The sequence below is a fragment of the Patiria miniata genome, unplaced genomic scaffold (assembly GCF_015706575.1).
Source record: "Patiria miniata isolate m_02_andy unplaced genomic scaffold, ASM1570657v1 HiC_scaffold_11, whole genome shotgun sequence".
Classification (NCBI taxonomy): Eukaryota; Metazoa; Echinodermata; class Asteroidea; order Valvatida; family Asterinidae; genus Patiria; species Patiria miniata.
Genome location: NW_024037049.1, coordinates 2087700 through 2106737, shown reverse-complemented (window position 1 = coordinate 2106737; position 19038 = coordinate 2087700). Strand labels below are relative to the sequence as shown.

The window sequence follows — 19038 nt, the reverse complement described above, 5'->3', positions numbered from 1 at the left end:
TCGACATATATTTGGCCATAACTTTGGATTGCATGGGTCAATTTTTGCAATTTTACCATCATTTGTTTTCTTTTTGGGTGGGCTTTACAATGAAAGCAATCTCTTAAACAAATACAACCATTTAAAAAAAAGTTCACTAGCCCTACTCAAAATGTTGTCCGCATGGTCCGCAATGAAACAGAAATCACATCCGGTATGGAATGCGCGCAATTCTATGAGAATTTTCGGATAGCATTTGCGCACATTGTCTAACTGCGGTCTTGAACAGCTGCAGCCAGATGCTTTATACATAGGTCATAGGCCACTTCCTTCACAAGATTCTGTGAAGCTCAGCAGAGTATCCCCAGCGTCCTGTTTGTTATTTGCAGCAGGCCTGGACGCGTGGGGCCGGGCCGGGGTTACGAGCGAATGACGATATCACAAACAATCGCTGATAGAGGGCGCTATCACACACAGACTGCATGCTATCCTTCATCCCTTCAATCAACCCGCACCGGAAAGCATCTGCCTGCATTTTGTACTTAATTAGCTGTAAAAAAGCAGAGTTTTTCATTTTTCCCCCTTATGGTAAAAACCTTCACTTTCCACATATTTTCGACTGCTGGTGAAAGTTCGTGCATCAAAGGATACGATCTGAGAGAAGGTACGTCATTTTAAAGGCGTAAGCGTTGCAAAATTTGCATTAGGGATGTTGTGCCCCATTCTTGAAAATCACGCAATCTTAAGAATGTGCGCGCATTCTTAAGAATGAGCGCCCATTCTTAAGAACGAGCACGCGTTCTTAAGAATGAGTGCTCATTCTTAAGATTGGGTGGGAATATCACATGCACAATTTATGAATTTTGCCCAATCTTAACAAACATTACACAACATAATTATGTTAAATGAAATGTAGCTGGAGTTACCCAGCCCTGAGTTTTATCATTGGGTTGTCTATAAGGGCTGGAGCGAATTTTTCTCGTAACTTGTAGTATTTGCAAAAAAATTTGGAAAATGTTCAATTTTGTCCCTGTTACACACTAATTGCAACTGCAACTCACCCCAAACTTGCCTGGAATAACCATTACACAGGTCCTTGAAGTAAAAAACGATCCACGATGAAGATTCAGCCTACAATTGCAGTGAAAACAGGAGGAATAACCGCTAACCTGACAACCTTTCAGGCATGGCCAGGACTGCTATTGGTTTGTGCACAAAAAAAATTGTGTACAATGAATGGCGGTCGATTAACAGGCACAGAGAGCGATCGCTGTCAACTACTCGTTTTTGCCGGCTGCGCTGGCGTTGGCGCGTGACGTCACGCGGAAGCGTAACACCCGATGACTGTTTCATGCACTAGTATAAGGTTTACCACTCGCATCACAGCTTTGGTACTGGAACCGCAACCAATAGTGCATGAAACAGTCATCGGGTGTTACGCTTCCGCGTGACGTCACGCGCCAACGCCAGCGCAGCCGGCAAAACGAGTAGTTGACAGCGATCGCTCTCTGTGCCTGTTAATCGACTGCCATTCATTGTACACAATTTTTTTTGTGCACAAACCAATAGCAGTCCTGGCCATGCCTGAAAGGTTGTCAGGTTAGCGGTTATTCCTCCTGTTTTCACTGCAATTGTAGGCTGAATCTTCATCGTGGATCGTTTTTTACTTCAAGGACCTGTGTAATGGTTATTCCAGGCAAGTTTGGGGTGAGTTGCAGTTGCAATTAGTGTGTAACGGGGACAAAATTGAACATTTTCCAAATTTTTTTGCAAATACTACAAGTTACGAGAAAAATTCGCTCCAGCCCTTATAGACAACCCAATGATAAAACTCAGGGCTGGGTAACTCCAGCTAAATGAAATGTATAGCGGTTAAAAGCATGAAAAGGGAAACAATTTATATAAAGAGGAAAGAAAATGTTCTATGCTTCGGTACTCGTATAACTACGATTATTTGAATCAAATTAAACCTGTTATTATTGCTTTTTTTCTGCCCACTATGGGAAGTTTTGTAATAACGGAGGACTGGGAACTAGTCTGAGAAGTGCTTTGTTTAGGCTAGACAAGTTACAAGTCCCTGTATGTATCATATGCATGCCACGAAAAAAAACGATGTCCAGAAGCTGCCAAAATTTAGCTTGAGTAACTCCAGCTGACATGCTCATATTCATTCACATGCTAGGCTAGCCCGACTGCGTCTGGCCGTACAGTACTATCGCAAGCTCTGTAGTACGGCCAGACGCCCGATGCTTCCACAGAGACTGAATTTTACTTACATACCCAGCCAGATGTTTGTCAGAAAATTATTTTCTTATTTTTCGGGGCATTTTCAAAGGGTTCACTTTGCACTTGAAAATAAAATCGGAAAATCACGCCAAAATATTTTTTTCTTTTAACTTTGTAGCGGGTAAATAAACTCGCGATTTATGAACAGGAGTGTTTATAACTTGATGTTAAAACTGTTGCTCTAGCTAGGCGCTACAGGCGAAAAATCAAAGTGCGCCACGTTAGGGGCCGCGCCACGTTAGGGTACATCCACAATACACGAGGAAAGTCAGGTAGGCTTCGAAGTGCGCCACGTTAGGGAACATGACTATATTTCGGGTACTGGGGAATTTGGCAGATTTTTGAAGCGCATTTAGCAGAATTGAGTCATGACCTTACGGTCACCTAGGCCTAGGCCTGCAGCCGTTTTTCCTTGTTCCGGATTTTTCCTAGTTCTGGATAGCTTCAAATAAAAACCTACCTCTTTTAGATAAGTCTCCAATAATTTTTTTTTGGACGATGTGCATTTTGAAAAGGAACATGTAAGGGCACAGCTCTTCCATCGAATGTTTGTTGAATCAAAATTAGTTGTAAAGTCTCTAATTTTTGAAAATTTGCCAACTGACTGTATGACTGTATGCTTTTGCCTAGTTCCTGAAAGCGCGTGCACTTACGACCCAACTACACGTACGCGCGTTAATCGATTTTGTGTGACGTATCGTATTCTGTGCTGGGTCAAAGATTTTCGGTCCGTGCGTGAGTTCGAGCCATTGCACTGCAGACAAAAGTTTCAAAATCATTTACATTTTTTTCTCTTTTTGAAATTTGGACTATTTTGCGCACAGGCGTATAAATACCAATTTTTATTTTTGAACAATGTCTTACTCTTGGGGTAGAAATTTGGATTTTCGTACACGGTTCACGGTTGGTGCCGTGCGATTCATCACACCTTGTGCGTTCACTGTACATCACTAACATCTTGCGGTGATCGCCATCTTTATTTTCGTGTACTAGTTTGGTAGGTCAATTCATTTAAAAGTGGAATTTGTTCCCTTAAGAGGAACCGGGCCCATTTATGGAACTAGAGTAATTCCAGCTAGCTGACATGCTCATCAGATGTGAATTCCTGATAAGCATGTCAGCTGGAGTTACTCAAGGTGGCTTAATGGTAACCCTAGTCTATGGCCCACACTGGAGTAGACTCTGCATTAGACCCGTGAACATGGCTATACATAACCACGCTCTAGAGTTTCGTAGAAACACTGGGCGCACGAGATTGTACAGGTACCCAGACCCGGACGGCTCCTACCATTTCGCGTGTGCATGACTCGGAGTACCAGCCTACCATGCGTGACCTCAGAAAATCAAAAGTTTAGTCTCTCATACATTTGTTGTCGTGTCCAGGTATTTTTTTTTTCCCTCAAATTTCTTGGAAATGCAAGAACCTACACTCGCGTGAATTCACAGGAAGCTTCATAAGTATGGCGAAATAAAAAAAAAAACATGTTTAGCGTCCTGCCTTTTTGAAACTCCTTTTTTTCCACTCCAAAATGGCCGCCCTATTGGGCTATTTTTTAAGGTGGCCGCCACTTCTTTTTTAAATGGCCGCCATTGGACTCAGGAAATGACATTACAGCTTTACATGGGCTAGATGCAACAGATAAAGGGGCCAAAATGATATCACTGCTGAAAATTTATCATTTTTTTGCGGTTTAAATATAAAAAAAGGGGGAGGCGGCCTCCAAAAAAGAAGCGGGGGGGGGGTGTTAGATATGTTTTAATTTTTATTTCGCCTAAGTACTTAAAAATACTGGTGAAATGACATGCGTGTGATAAATTTGAGTGTTTTACGTGAGGACTTTACAACACCACACTCACTCTGCATATGCTGGGCAGTGTTGTAGTCGAGTACTTTTTTCCGAGTACCGAGTACTGCCGAGTACTTAGGTTGCCGAATACGAGTACGAGTACTTGTACTTCCGAGTACAAGAACAGGTCTCCGATTACGAGTACTTGTACTTCCGAGTACAAGTACTTGTACTTCCGAGTACGAGTGCGAGTACTCGCATTTCCGAATATGGCCATACGGCAAATGGTTCATTGTGTGTAATTGGCCCAGGCCCAGTCAGACCGATATACAGACCCACTCACGGCTAGCTGTTAAATGTGTTTGTCTGGACATGCACAGAAGAAAATCAGGAAATCTTGATTTCTCAACAAGCCAATCAACCATTTCAAACTGAAAGTATCGATAAAATAAGGCCATGGTACATGTAAGTGAATGTTCATCGCATAATGCGATGAGCATTGGAGCTCGAGTTACTGAATCTAGAGTTCCCCGTGCTTCCTTCTTGTGAAATTTGTCTCTTATTAAAAATTGATTTGTCCACCCATGGTCAACCGTAGCAGTTCATGACAGGCAGCTACAACGTCGACCCCAGGGTGTCAAACAGTATGCGCCCATCACTACCTGCTCTCTCACCCTGGTATTGGATCATTTGCATGTGCAAGATTTTTGAACACGTATGCAAATGAGGAATAGTCTGGTGCCTGGATATGCGTTACAATAGCGTTTGTTTCTGTATGCGGTGTCTGGGGTAAAAACAGAGTAATTTCGTTGCAGTGCGAGCGCGGCGTGAGTTACAAAAACTGTTACGATTTTATCGAGACAACATGCAGTATCATATTTCATAAGAATATGAGCAAATTGGAAAGGAAATTAGTATTTTCGAGAAGTCGTGGACAAATGATAGCAAAAACACGTACTGCACGTTGTGAATAATAGCACCAAGTACACGATAAAAATCCATTACTAGCCAATTGCGGTATCGAATCAGGATACAGGAAGAAAGTTTCCTATCCAGGGCTTACTATTGGAAACGTGGTTGGAAATAAAGTGAGCACTGGGGACGAGGTCGAGGCAGCTATAGTATAGTACTAGCCAAGTATAAGTAGTCTGGTTCTCCGACCAAAATATTTCCCTTTCTTTAACGTACACACGTGAAGGGCACCACTCTTGGTATATAAAAAAAGCCAGCCAATCACAGTGCCGCACGCCTCGATTGAGCATACATCATCAAGACGCCCGCACTGTGATTGGCTGGCTGTTCTGATCCCACACGCAATTTTTTTTTCCGATATGATACCGCCATAACCAGATGCGGTGCCTTTCATGCGTGTACATTAAAGAAAGGGAAATATTTTGGTCGAAGATCCAGTTTAAACATTAGGCTGTTGATTAGTTTAAGTGTACTGTAAGACAATGGGGTCAGGGAACCAGACGAACTGTGATTGGCCTGTCTGATGCAAACCCTGTCAATCGCAAGCGATCTTCATGAATGTGTAACTTCTCCATGTTGCTCAGTACAGAACACAGATTTTTGTCATCATTGGGACCGAATCCACCTGTACTTGTTTGGTGCATTATACGTGAGTATGTTAGGAAGTACAGTACGGAGTTTAGGGGCAAACTATGCAGCGGATATCTGGATTTTTGAACTTAGTTCTGCACGACGTGTGCATCCAAAATGTGCTCTAAAAACACATTTTTCCAAAAAAAAAAAATGGTGCAGCTTTGTGCTCTTCATTTGCTGGAATTTGCAGTCTCCCCCAATGTAAAAGCTCAAAAGAAACCACCCGTTCTGGATTTAACACTTAGCTTTGTTTTAAAAAGTTTGAGCAATATGCTCCAGAGTATGGGCGGCCATTAGGGCAAAAGAGACAATCACAAAATTAAAGTTAAGCAAAAATAAAATAAAATAAAATGCAAAAAAAAATAATCAATAACATTCAATTAACAATGAAAATGTAGGACAACAAAATAAAGAAACCCAATACAAAATTGAAAAGTAAACAATAAAAAATACAATATAACAAATAAAACATTCGTGTTAAACATGTTAAATGTACAATAAAACAAAATAAAATAAACCCAAAATTACTGTAAGCCCTGCGACTAATGCAAACCCCAAAATTACTGCAAGTCCCGCGACGAATATAAACCCAACTAGAGCTATGTCTGTTCCATGAACAGAACATAGGGCTTTTCCGTATTTCTTTTTTTGTATGTGTCCATATGCAAGAACATACCGTAGTTACAGGACCAACTTCTCCACATATTGGACTTGAAAATATACACATTTTAACATGATCCACGTCACACTTGTCAATGCACATGTTTTCATTGTGGTCTAGATTTGCACCACGTTTGACGTCAATCCCATGAAAGAAAATGTAAAATTTTGTAAGCGGAATCAACTGATCACGTCAGGGTGGCATCATTTCAAATGTTGCATACTTGTGACATTATCTAACTATCCACAAAGTTTCATGACGAAGGGAACTTCTATTATATGCGTTTGGGAAAATCGCGTTTTTGATGACGTCATCGTGACGTCACACATTTAAAAAAAAATTGTGCATATACCTATTACCTGACAAACCAACTACAAAAGGATTTTTGAATTTTGCATGTTGCGTTCGTGAGATATGGCTTAAAGCTCCAAAATTTCAAAAGAATTATATTAAATTATTTATAAATTATATTATATATTAAACCTATTTTTATTCTACAAGCCACTTTGGTCAACTTTAAACTCAGAATAGTTATTAACCATCATCTGAAGACAGTGGCGTACGCAGGATTTTTTCAAGGGGGGTGTTTCAAAATTGGATGTCGTCATTTATGACGCTAGAAATGAAGATGGTAAATTGTGTTGGCGCCAGAAATAAAAAATAGTATCAGTGGGCTAAACTTTACGCTAAAATAAAAGTCAGGAGTTTTTGTTGGCGCCAGAAATAAAAGAGGGTATATTTGGACGGGTTAAACTCGAAGGGCCGGGAACCCACGACCATCAGTTATCTTTTTGAGCTAAAGCATAGTAAATCGGGAAAAGAAATGTTCTGTGTCTTTAGAGTATGATGAACATATGAGTAAAGGGGTCAATGTGGGCAGTCCCCTCCCTCAACAGCATTTAAACCAAAAAAAAAGAAGAAATTCAAGAAAAAAAGTGACACGGGCTGCGGAAGTGCTAGGATCTGTTCTTGTTATTGGCTAAAATCACTCAGCTTCGTCCCCTGGATCTCATGATTCTCATCCGTTGGGAATCTTTGTGTAAACCGCCCCCACCCCTAAGGCCAAACTTCAGATACAGGATACATATGCGCTCTGGTCGCAGGAGCGGATTCAGACTGCCATTTGCCGGGGGGCCTAGAATTATTGTAATGAAGGGTCCAGGACCTGCGAAGCCCTTACGGCGTGGGGTCCGGGGCCCGCTTAAGGGCCCCGGAAAAAAATTGGATTTTAGATGCTCTGTGGTGCAATCTGAGGCGATTCCTGGCCACTTCCACCGTTTAGAAAACGTTTTAAACATCGAAAATTCCATTTAAATTTGTTATTTTTTTTTGTTTTGTTTATAAAGTTTGTTACGTACTCAAAGTTGAGAACCATGTTCCATCTCCGTATTTTTTCACAATTTTCTATTTTGGAAAGGGATTTATGCCACTTGTAGAGCCATTCGCTGAAGGTACAAAATGGTGGGGGCACCGCTAGGGTGAAATTATAGCATAGAGGGAATTTGAATCCCGGGACATACCGTTATTTCGTTTTACCGTTTTGGATTTCCTCAAAAACAAAAACAGTAAACAAATCATCGACCGTTTTGTCGTTTTACAGTGTTATAAAACGACAAGCGGTATTAAGATAAATACGGTTTCTCCGTTTTATAAGTTTAGTAAAATTCATTATAGCATAACGATCAATGATTTTTGTTTTACAGATTACACAAATACAGACTGTTTTTTTTATTCCAGTGTCATGGTTAACAGTCCGTGGTGCATTTTGTGGCGGTGGGCAAGGGGGTGGAGGGGGACCATGTTTTACACGAAGAAGTGTTACCTCGGCATAATTAATGCGTGATGTGATTCCTGGCGCGGACCCTGACCCCTTTCTCATGCGATTCTGTCAAGTTGGTGGGGCTTAAAGAGTTACAAGCAAAATGGCGCTGGAAAACTTCAGGGGAGGACATTACTTTTCGCAATGGAAACAGGATGGTAATAAGACGTTTGATGAAGTTGCAGACATTTTGAAGGAAACTGGGGTTCAAGTCGACGCGGCTCTTCAATAGCCAATTCGCAAATTTTGTCGTGAGAACGAAATGTAAGGAGCGGGGCCCAGGCAATGACTCGATCCCAAGGACGCATTAATTAACATTCCGGTGCATTGCTTAATTGCCGAACCTAAAATCAAAAAAATGGTCGGCAAGACTATTGACCGTTTTGTCATTGTCATGATTTTGTAAAACAACACTCTAAAAATAAAGCAACTTACCGTTTAACGCTTTCTACAATTAAAAACAACAACAAAAAGTATTTTGTGTGTGTGACTTAATACCGTTTGACCGTTTTACAAAACTGTAAAGCGAGAAAACGGTCAATGGTTCGTTTACTGTTTTTGTTTTTGAGGAAATCCAAAACAGTAAAACTAAATAACGGTATGTCCCGGGATTAATTTGGCCGGAGGACCAATGCGAGCGCGGAGCGCGAAGCACTTACGGCGTGGGGTCCGGGGCCCGCTTAAGGGCCCCGGGAAATTTTGGATCGTAGATGCTCTGTGGTGCAATCTGAGGCGTTTCCTGGCCACTTTCCCCTGTTTTTTTTAGCAGAAGTTTTTTAAATTATGAGGGGATATAGGCCTATATACTCTTGCTCTTATAAAGTGTCTTCTGTAGTCAAAGCTTAAAGTTGAGAACATGCACATAATTTGTAATTGTTCCGCGCTCGGTCACATAACTCTCTTTTCCCTCCATATTTTTACATGGCAAAGGGGGGTGTTTAACAGCCAAAACACCCCCCCTGCGTACGCGCCTGTCTGAAGATGTATGCCAAAACTTTTCGTCATGCTGACGTCATCACGCAATTTATTATAGAATTTTGAATATATAATTTTTCCCATAGACTTTGTACACAGAAATTTAAAAAAAAATGTTGATTTTCAGAGGGCATTTTCGACTCTTTGCCAGTAATTCATTTACACCACTCTTTGTCCAAGCAAAGACCCTAATTCAAACAACATTGTGTAATGATGATGTCATGATGATGTCATCCGGTGTTTATTTATAGGCAATTAAATTGTGACACTTCTAATATTTAAAAATGCATAAGAAATCAACCGTACGCATCCGCAGCATTCTGTTGCCGGCAAGTGGTAGAGTAGGTTGATGTCTTTATTTCATTCAGTGTGCGTGCAATCACGTGACCCTTGTTTCCGGTCGAAAAAGGCCAAAACCGGAAGTGGCTTATTATTTAAAAGTGGTAATAGATATGAACTTGCTTTCAACGGTGTTAGTCTCTTGGCTGATAGTATTCTTCAAATCATCTACCGATGAGGTCATGCAATCTTCGAGCGCCCCCTAGCAAAAGGTTGAAAATTTGCAAAAATGTATTTTGAATAGATGTCTGTGGCGAAGTTTGTCGGAATCGCCTAAATATTGGTGTATATGATGACCTTGACCCACTTAAGACAGTGTGAAGTTTTAGGCATATGATGTCATCAGACCGGAAGTTCCGTTGAAAAGACCTTTCCTTTTTCAAAAATTGCTAATAAATCAATCCGTACAGATATAATCTTGAATTGCCCATTAAATGATAGCGTAAACATTTGCCTCAACAGTGCCAAGTTCCCAGCTTGTCAAATTGTTCACACAGTTGACGCGGTGTTGGCAAAAAATACCAAGCATAAACCGCAAGTGTGTGCGTGTATACATTGACCAGATTCGGCATCGCCTGCTTCCCATACACCACACACGCACATGGTCGTGAGGGCGCGGACCGACCAAGCGCCACATTGTCAACTCATGAATATAAATTTCCCTTGTTGAACAACTCACCAATAAGATAGAGGTGCTGCAAGACGTTTTCATTCTTTCATTGGCAGTTTTTAGTACCGCAAATAGTGGCAGTACGTATATGTTCATACAATAACAAGCACTTCGCGTTCTTCATAGGGCCGGCCCTATGCTCGCTACACTCACGTGGTTCCAGAAAGTGAAAAAGCCCTGTGTTCTGTTTCGACAGACATACAGTTCTACTTCTAGTTTCTTTTTCCACTTTTCCCATAGGTCTTGTACACGTTTTTATTCTACAAGCCACTTTGGGAATTATTTTAAATCTGATCAACTTTAAACTCAGCATAGTCATTAACCATCATCTGAAGATGTGTGCCGAAACTTTTCGTCATCGTGACGTCATCGGGGGTCACTTGACATCTATTTATAGATTCAATTTTCACAGCCTTATAACTATAGAACTATTTGACTGATTGATCTCAAATTTGGTAGGTATACAGGCAGGGAAGTGTTATACATGTAGATGAAAATTGATTTGTCAAGGTCACGTGACCTTCACTTCCGGTTTTACGGGAAGTGGTAATTTTAGACTCCTATATCATATCTCATGAATTATTAATCTGATTGGGTTGAAACTTCACATTAATACAAATCTATATTGACAGATAATTATATTGCATTATTATTACTGTGCACTTAATTATTATTATCATGTTATGACGTCATGAATATTTAATGAGGCAATCTTTACAGTCTTATAACTATAGAAGTATTTAACTGATTGACCTCAAACCTGGCAGGTGTACAGACTGGGAAGTGTTATAAATGAAAATTAGTATGTCAAGGTCATGTGAACCCTACTTCTGGTGTTACCGGAAGTGTTTATTTTATACCCTAGTTAGCCTTTCTAATGAATTAGAAATTTGACGGGACATTTCTTTTTGAAAAATCATTAAATCATTTTGTTTACGGTCCAAAAGACAATCAATATTGGGAACAGCTCTGTGGTTGTTCACAACCACAATTTGTAGTTTATTCTTTACCATCGTTAGTAAAAGAGTGAATATAGAAAATAATTAAACATATGGTGACTGATGAAGTTCGGAAAAAGCACCCCAAAAAAATATCCTCTGTTTTCACCCGTCACAAAAACAACAGGTGGGACAGCATATTATGTAGAAATCACATCATTTAAGTGAATTAAAAACCAAAAAACCACAAATGTACGCAAAACAAACCTTGGGTCGCCTACACCGGAGATACATGTAGTCTATGTAATAGACCACGGCAAATATTATGCGCGAACAGATTTGCTGATTAATTAGGCAAGACCCCGCCTCGTGATTTCCTAGATTTTGACCAATCAGCAGGCGCTTTCTATATCGGGTCTTCGGTCATTCACCCGTTGCGCGTCATAGACATGGATTTCAAAAAAAAATGTCACGGCGCGCGGCGCTCGGTATCATGTTACGCGAATGCGCTCCCGGCTGTTGTTGTATTACAAAACGCTGCATTCGAATTGACCAATCATTTTGGGGTTTACATTCATCTTGAGGCTGACAGTAATTTTGGGTTAAGTTTATTTTGCGTTTTATTAAGGGAATAAATGTGTGTTTTCGGAGGTATTATAACACTCTGTTTAATAATTACCCGAGGTGAAGCCGAGGGTAATTATCACCCATCCAGGCTCACACTGGTTTTAAACAGAGTGTTTAATACCGACGGAACACATATTTATTCCCATTCATAAATACCTTTTTGGTCAAAAAACCAAATCTTTTGCGGTCCAAAAATCAAAACAAGTCAAAAACTAGGCCTTGTTAACCATTTTGTTCAACAATTTTAATTCATGTTTACGAAACCCCCCTCTGACTATAAAAAGGAATGCCCCTCCACAATTGCGTGTGCGTCGCGCATTCCACCTCCATGGTCGCGCGTACGGGATGTCACGCAAAACGCAGCTTGGCTTGTGTAGTGTGAATATCGGACTATGAAATAATGATTCACTGGTAGTACATTGCGCATGCATACGTGGGGAATTTGAATGTTCAACCAATGAAGTGTTAAAAGGCACCGGATTTCATGGGAGTCCAAATTTCATGTGACACTGGAAAAGTGTTTAGGACCAGCTAGCCATGTCTTTATCATCCGTTTAAGACCGGACACGTGATGGGCTCTCGACCAATAGGAATGCCTAAACTGTCTTAGGTATTTATGAATGTACATTTAACACGAATATTTTTGCTTAACTTTAATTTTGTGATTGTCTTTTTTGCCCTAATGGCCGCCCATACCAGAGAAAGCTGTGGAAAATTGGGACTTCAGATTTCTTTTTTATTTCAAAGTGTCATCTTAATGGTCTTTAACTTTCACATGGGATAATCGATATATCAAATATTCTCGATATTGGATTTCCGATATATCGAAATGGAAAATTCTGATGTCGACGGTGCTTACGCCTAAACAAAGTTTTGGGGAATCTTACCATGCAGTCCTGTATTCTGTATCCGTGTGCATTTGTTTATGGTTTAAATCGAGGACACACAGCTGCAACATCATCAGTGAATCCAGGACAAGAACCGAATCGAGGACAACCTCGATTAGAAAACATGTACAAAATCAATGAGAGCTGGTGCAAAAAAAAGTTCAGGGTTTAAACAAAGGAAAAGGGAAGAGGAACAAAAGAAAATCCTTGATTTACACCATAAACAAACGTGTGTCTGTCTGTGTGTTCCATTTCGGTTAGGTTTTTTTGAGTGGTCGGGCACAACCCGACCACTCTTTGGATTTGTTGCGACTAATCTTTCTTTCTTTCTTTTTTTTTTTTTTTTCCGTACAGCATGTTTCCGCGTGTTTTCTCCTAAACGGTATATGATATGAACTTGTAACTATTAGCATATATTGACCCTCATTCCGAGTAGTGCATATTACACTGACGTCATGATGACGGCATCAAGTGTCAAATTACAAGTGATTTTCGTTGAAAAAATGACGATCTTCTTTCATCTATAACTCTTCAACAAAATGATCAATTATGCTCCAACCTTGTAATGAGATAGACCATGAATTGATCAACATTTTTTGTTGTGTACGTAAACTCGCTTGACCTTTACTTCCGGGTCTACCGGAAGGTCAAATTTAGGTGAATTCAAAATGAAGACATTAGCCTGAAATCGAAACTAAGCACAATTTCTTCCGAACAGTTTACCATTTTTGATCATAAAACCTAGTGTGAACTTTTACCATGTTACGAAGATGTTATAAGTGTTGTAACGTCATCATGACGTCATCAGGTATCGAATTACAAGCGATTTGATTGCATGATTTGACAAAATAATTTTACCTATATCTCTTGAACTAAATAGAGTATCGTGTTTGTTTTTTCGTGAGGTTGTAGACGGTACCTAGAGCAACATTTCTTATTCCCGGGCACAAAACTGCTTCTGGTGTTACCGGAAGTGCAATAAAAACTAAATCTTACTCTAAAACGGAAGCATTTTACTACAGACAAATATATTATGGAAGTGTTAAGTGAGGAATGCCAATCACAAAAACATACTTTTGACGTCATCCCACTAAAAGGCGCCCTCTAGCGGCACATCGAAAACCGTTTAATCTTTTAAAGTGTTTGTTTTTTCGTGAGGTTGTAGACGGTACCTAGAGCAACATTTCTTATTCCCGGGCACAAAACTGCTTCTGGTGTTACTGGAAGTGCAATAAAAACTAAATCTTACTCTAAAACGGAAGCATTTTACTACAGACAAATATATTATGGAAGTGTTAAGTGAGGAATGCCAATCACAAAAACATACTTTTGACGTCATCCCACTAAAAGGCGCCCTCTAGCGGCACATCGAAAACCGTTTAATCTTTTAAAATGTTACAGCCCTTAATCAAATTTTTATGATAACTGCCCCTATACAGTCGACTCCCATTATAACGAGCTCGGTCATAACGATAACCCGGATGTAACGAGCACATTCTCCCAGTCCTGATCAATTTGTGTACATTACTATGGGGAAATATTTGGTTATTACGTGCACGGACATAACAAGACTTCGGCTATTACGACGATTTTGGCTGACCCAATGCGAGGAAAAGCATTGTTCTCAACCCATTTACAACGACATCTTTTCAAAACTACAGGCATTGCAGCTTGTCAACGACAGACCTTTTGTCCCGAAACGGGTATCATGCTCCCGTCTTCCAATTCAAGCAACACACTTAAGCTTCACCCATCAATGTACCTTTGTAAAGACTTCAACCCAACGTTATTTCATCTCGCCGATCTTTATAAATAAATTCAATGGGACTGTGATAATCGGCGCAGTGGACCGCTGGTCTAGTCGCTAATCCCCCGCTGCGGTTTCCCTTAGCGTGACCAGGTTTGAAGTTTGCTTACGACTGCGGTACCACGTTTCTATATTATTACAAACTAACAATGGGGGCGCTCAGGAGTTAAGTGTTAAAATTGTAAGGAATAGCCTTTAGTACTACCGCCCGAACATCGGGTGCGTAATTGCTCCCTATTGATGGCTTGTGGCTATAAAAAAAAAATACGAAGTAAAGAACACAGCATCACAAAACAAACGGCTCTTTTCAGAGCCACCACAACTTCCAAACAGAGATAATTCAGTCTGTCTTCAAAAAATAAAGTTTAAAACATACCGTGTTTCCCACCCCCAAAAAAGAATCCGAAGAATAAAAAAATAAAAATCTTAAACAAATTAAGAACCCCTCCGGCCCCGCCGAAAAAACAATCCCAATGAAAACAGGTTTCCAAGATCTTCAAACGCCCCACCACATATACATTGTACAAATTTTAATCCAAAATTATTACTTTTGTTTATTTATTATTATTATCTTAAAAGAATCCCTCCCGACAAATAATAATCACCAATTGCTGCGAAATTACACATTTAGACACTTCAACCCGGAAGTAATATTAGCGCCCTCTCTTGCCCGATTCCAGCAAATGCAAAACGAAAGCAAAATGTCACTTGGCACGAATGTGCGCTATAGTTAACCGAAATAATTACAATTTCAAAGAATCCCTTCAGAAACAATAATACCCAACTGTTCCAAAAAGTCAACAACCAAAAAGCATATAAGGATCAGGAGTCATTAAAACCCGGAAGTAATGCATGTATTGGCGCCCTCTCTTGCCCGATTCCAGCAAATGCAAAATGAAAGCAAAATGTCACTCGGCACGATTTGTGCGAGTGACCTACTTGCCTGATTCTTCTCAGCGATGATGCCTTTTCCTCCGGATTCAGGTCCTCAATTATTGAACAATGTTCCCTCAAAGGTATTTTATTTATTTCATTTATTCATCACCATCAGTTAAATATTTAATATACATTTTTAACATACGTACATACCAACAAATGACCATCTTTTCATGTCTTCGGACGTGCGTTACACGATTAAAACACGCACGCACATGTACCGTACCTTGTGCACAACGAATGGGGAAAACTGCGCTCCGGTTTTAGCGAGGTTCCGGCTATAACGACAGTATTGTGAAAGTCCATCGGACCTCGTTATAACGGGAGCCGACTGTATATCCCCTTATGCAACCACAAATGAATTTGCAAGGTTTCATAATCATGACATCATCAGACCGGAAGTTACTGTAGGGAGAATTCAACAATGATCATTTTATTTTGAATTTAAATCCATCATTTGATCCCTGTCTCATGACTTTGTTTCCCCCCCCCCCCAAAAAAAATGACATCTGTTACACTTAATATTGACCTTTTGCTTCCAAAACTGTGACGTCATCAAACTGGAAGTTATCTGTTAGTATTACATGCACTAAATTGCCATATTTCCATGCGTTATTTTACTAAATAATAAACAAGTGTCCTCCCTTCCCTTTTTTGACTGATGACGCCATCAAACCGGAAATAACTTGTACGTGTACCCAACTGTTTACTGAAATGTATCATACCTTAAAAGATGCAATCTTTTTGTACAAAATAATTGGTACTGGAAATGTTGAAGTTCTTGGTCCTTTTTTTCTGACATAAACATATTCATAACTTAATTGGACAATCTCTAATAAAATGGTTGTCTACCCGACCACTCTGCGTTTGTAAAACAAACGCGAACCTCTAGTTTTGTTTTGTTACTGTAATATGAAAAAGCAGACTTCAATCTCAACCAAACTTGGTGACAATTATATTTGGGTAGGGGAACTTCAGATGACTTGAGACATTAGAGGTTAAAGGTTGTCTAGGGGTCAAATGAGGTCATTGTTGATTTTGGTTATGTTAACTGTTTAGTGCTGTAATATGAAAAGTCTGACTTCAATTGCCACCAAACTTGGTGACACTTTTGATCAGCTAAACCCTACCGTGCGACAACATAGAAACAGTTTTGTGCATTGTTGTGACTGATGCACAGGTCGATGCATGGTGGTTCGTGTGCAGTGCCTATTACATGTAGTTGCAGTTCGGTATTCCCAGGCATTGACGATAGTGAACTTATGACCCCTCTTTTAATAAGTTTTTGCCAAGTTAGAGTGAAGGTTGTTTTGTATCATTCCAAAATGACTGCAGCAACCAGAAGTTCAGACGTCTCTTAATTCGGGTATTAAAGCGTAATAATTCAAAAAGTATTATTTTTTGGTAATTTTGAACAATATCATTCGGGCAGTGGCCATTAGCCGCCGATGGCAAACAGATGCAAAATGTCATTTTGCTGGAAATGTTCTGTGATTGGCTGTTATCATTGACGTTTGTTGTTCCTGGTAATTTACATTCACACGATATTTTAGTTGGCGAAGGTAAACTGATCCGATGCTAGAAACAGTAACTGGGCGCTAGAACTCTTTTTTTTCCTCTTCAAATTTTGGTTTGTATTGGTCGTACTGTTGTAATGAATTCATATCTTTTGTGAACAGTATAAATTATCTTTACATGGACCTGTTAAATAGTCTTTACTCTTGATGAATGTAAAAAAATCTTGATGTATAGTAAAACACAGGTGCGTGGGTAGGTATACACCACGTTATGGGGAAGTTTTTTATTGTTAGGCAAATTAGGACTGAGTTATGGGGACTTTCTGCTGTCCCCATAGCATTTTCGGTCCCCACAAATACCTCGTGGCAACGAGTGTAAGTCCCCACAATTACGGAACAAGAATTTGTGTATGTGGGTGGGTGGGTGTGAGCTTGTCTTACATACGCAGTGTGGACTTCCGAACAAAAGACGTCCACATAATGTAGGTAGCACCGACGTTGTGTGGACTTGCCCACGTCCACACAGTGTTTCCCCATTTCTGGAAAACAGGTTTAGAGGCATTTTTGGGTTAGGTTTATCTGTAGCAGAATGAAGAGAAACACTAAAGGGAATCATAGAAAAAAAATTGGGTTGAAAGAGTTTTCACAGTTTGAGAAAAATTAGTTTTTTCACTGGTTTTTCTTAACTACACGAAAGCAATGGAAAGTCCACACTAGTCATGTGAAACAAGTATGGGTGGGTGTGTGTGTCCGGATAAATCTTCTTGTCAGCGCGATAACTTGAGAAATACTTTACATATGAACTTCAAATTTGGTTTGTGGATTGTCCTTGGAAATCCTAAGAAGCCTTTTGCATTTGGGGCTGAAAGGTCGAGGGTCAAGGTCACAGTGGCTAAAACAAAAGAAATTTTGTCAGCGCGATAACTTGAGAAATACTTTACATATGAACTTCAAATTTGGTTTGTGGATTGTCCTTGGCAATCCCAAGAAGCCTATTGCATTGGGGGTCGAAAGGTCAAGGGTCAAGGTCACAATGGCTAAAACAATAGAAATCTTGTATTTATTCTAAGATAATAAGGATTAATTCATATAAAACTTACAGAAAACACTAATGCTGTCAATGAACGTTCCATGTGACTGAGGTACATGTAAGTTGATGTTAAAAGAGTGGTGTTATGTCATGGGAACAGTCACAGTTGCGGGGCATTTGTGTTTGTAAACACACCTGACTTGTTTTCATGCCCCGCGGCGAAGCCGAAGGGGCATACTGTTTCCGCCTTGTCCTTCCGTGGGTGGGTGTGTGGGTGAGCTTGTCTTACATACGCAGTGTGGACTTCCGAACAAAAGACGTCCACATAATGTAGGTAGCACCGACGTTGTGTGGACTTGCCCCACGTCCACACAGTGTTTCCCCATTTCTGGAAAACAGGTTTAGAGGCATTTTTGGGTTAGGTTTATCTGTAGCAGAATGAAGAGAAACACTAAAGGGAATCATAGAAAAAAAATTGGGTTGAAAGAGTTTTCACAGTTTGAGAAAAATGATTTTTTTCACTGGTTTTTCTTAACTACACGAAAGCAATGGAAAGTCCACACTAGTCATGTGAAACAAGTATGGGTGTGTGTGTGGGTTTGTGAGCTTGTCTTACATACGCAGTGTGGACTTCCGAACAAAAGACGTCCACATAATGTAGGTAGCAGCGACGAAGTGTGGACTTGCCCACGTCCACACAGTGTTTCCCCATTTCTGGAAAACAGGTTTAGAGGCATTTTTGGGTTAGGTTTATCTGTAGCAGAATGAAGAGAAACACTAAAGGGAATCATTGAAAAAAAATTGGGTTGTAAGAGTTTTCACAGTTTGAGAAAAATGAGTTTTTCCACTGGTGTTCCTTAACTACACGAAAAGAAAGGAAAGTCCACACTAGGTATGTGAAACAAGTCTGGGTGGGTGGGTGGGTGGGTGTGTGTGTGGGTGTTCCTGCATGGCATTACGCCTGAGGACAGACAACAAAAGGAGCACAAAGGGGCCATTGATCCTCGAAGGAAGGTGCCTATTGTCCTCGAACGCAGGTTTGTGTGCTTAGTCTATGGGAGAGTGTTATATTACAGGGACAAAGGAAAACACAAAGCCAATCCTCGAAAGCATAGCAAAAAAACGAATGTGTGGGTGGGTGTGTGTGTCCGGACAAATCTTGTCAGCGCGATAAC

The 19038-nt window shown here is 40.2% G+C and overlaps 1 protein-coding gene across 1 annotated transcript in view; it reads left to right on the top strand.

The window, feature by feature from the left end:
• Positions 1-377: 377 nt before the first annotated feature.
• Positions 378-19038, top strand: part of LOC119741691 (28S ribosomal protein S33, mitochondrial-like) — a 29509-nt gene continuing 10848 nt past the window's right edge. Inside the window, exon 1 of the mRNA XM_038217543.1 lies at positions 378-643. Within this exon, the coding sequence (XP_038073471.1) occupies positions 565-643 (79 nt within the window). The 5' untranslated portion in view covers positions 378-564. The remainder of the gene's footprint in view (positions 644-19038) is intronic.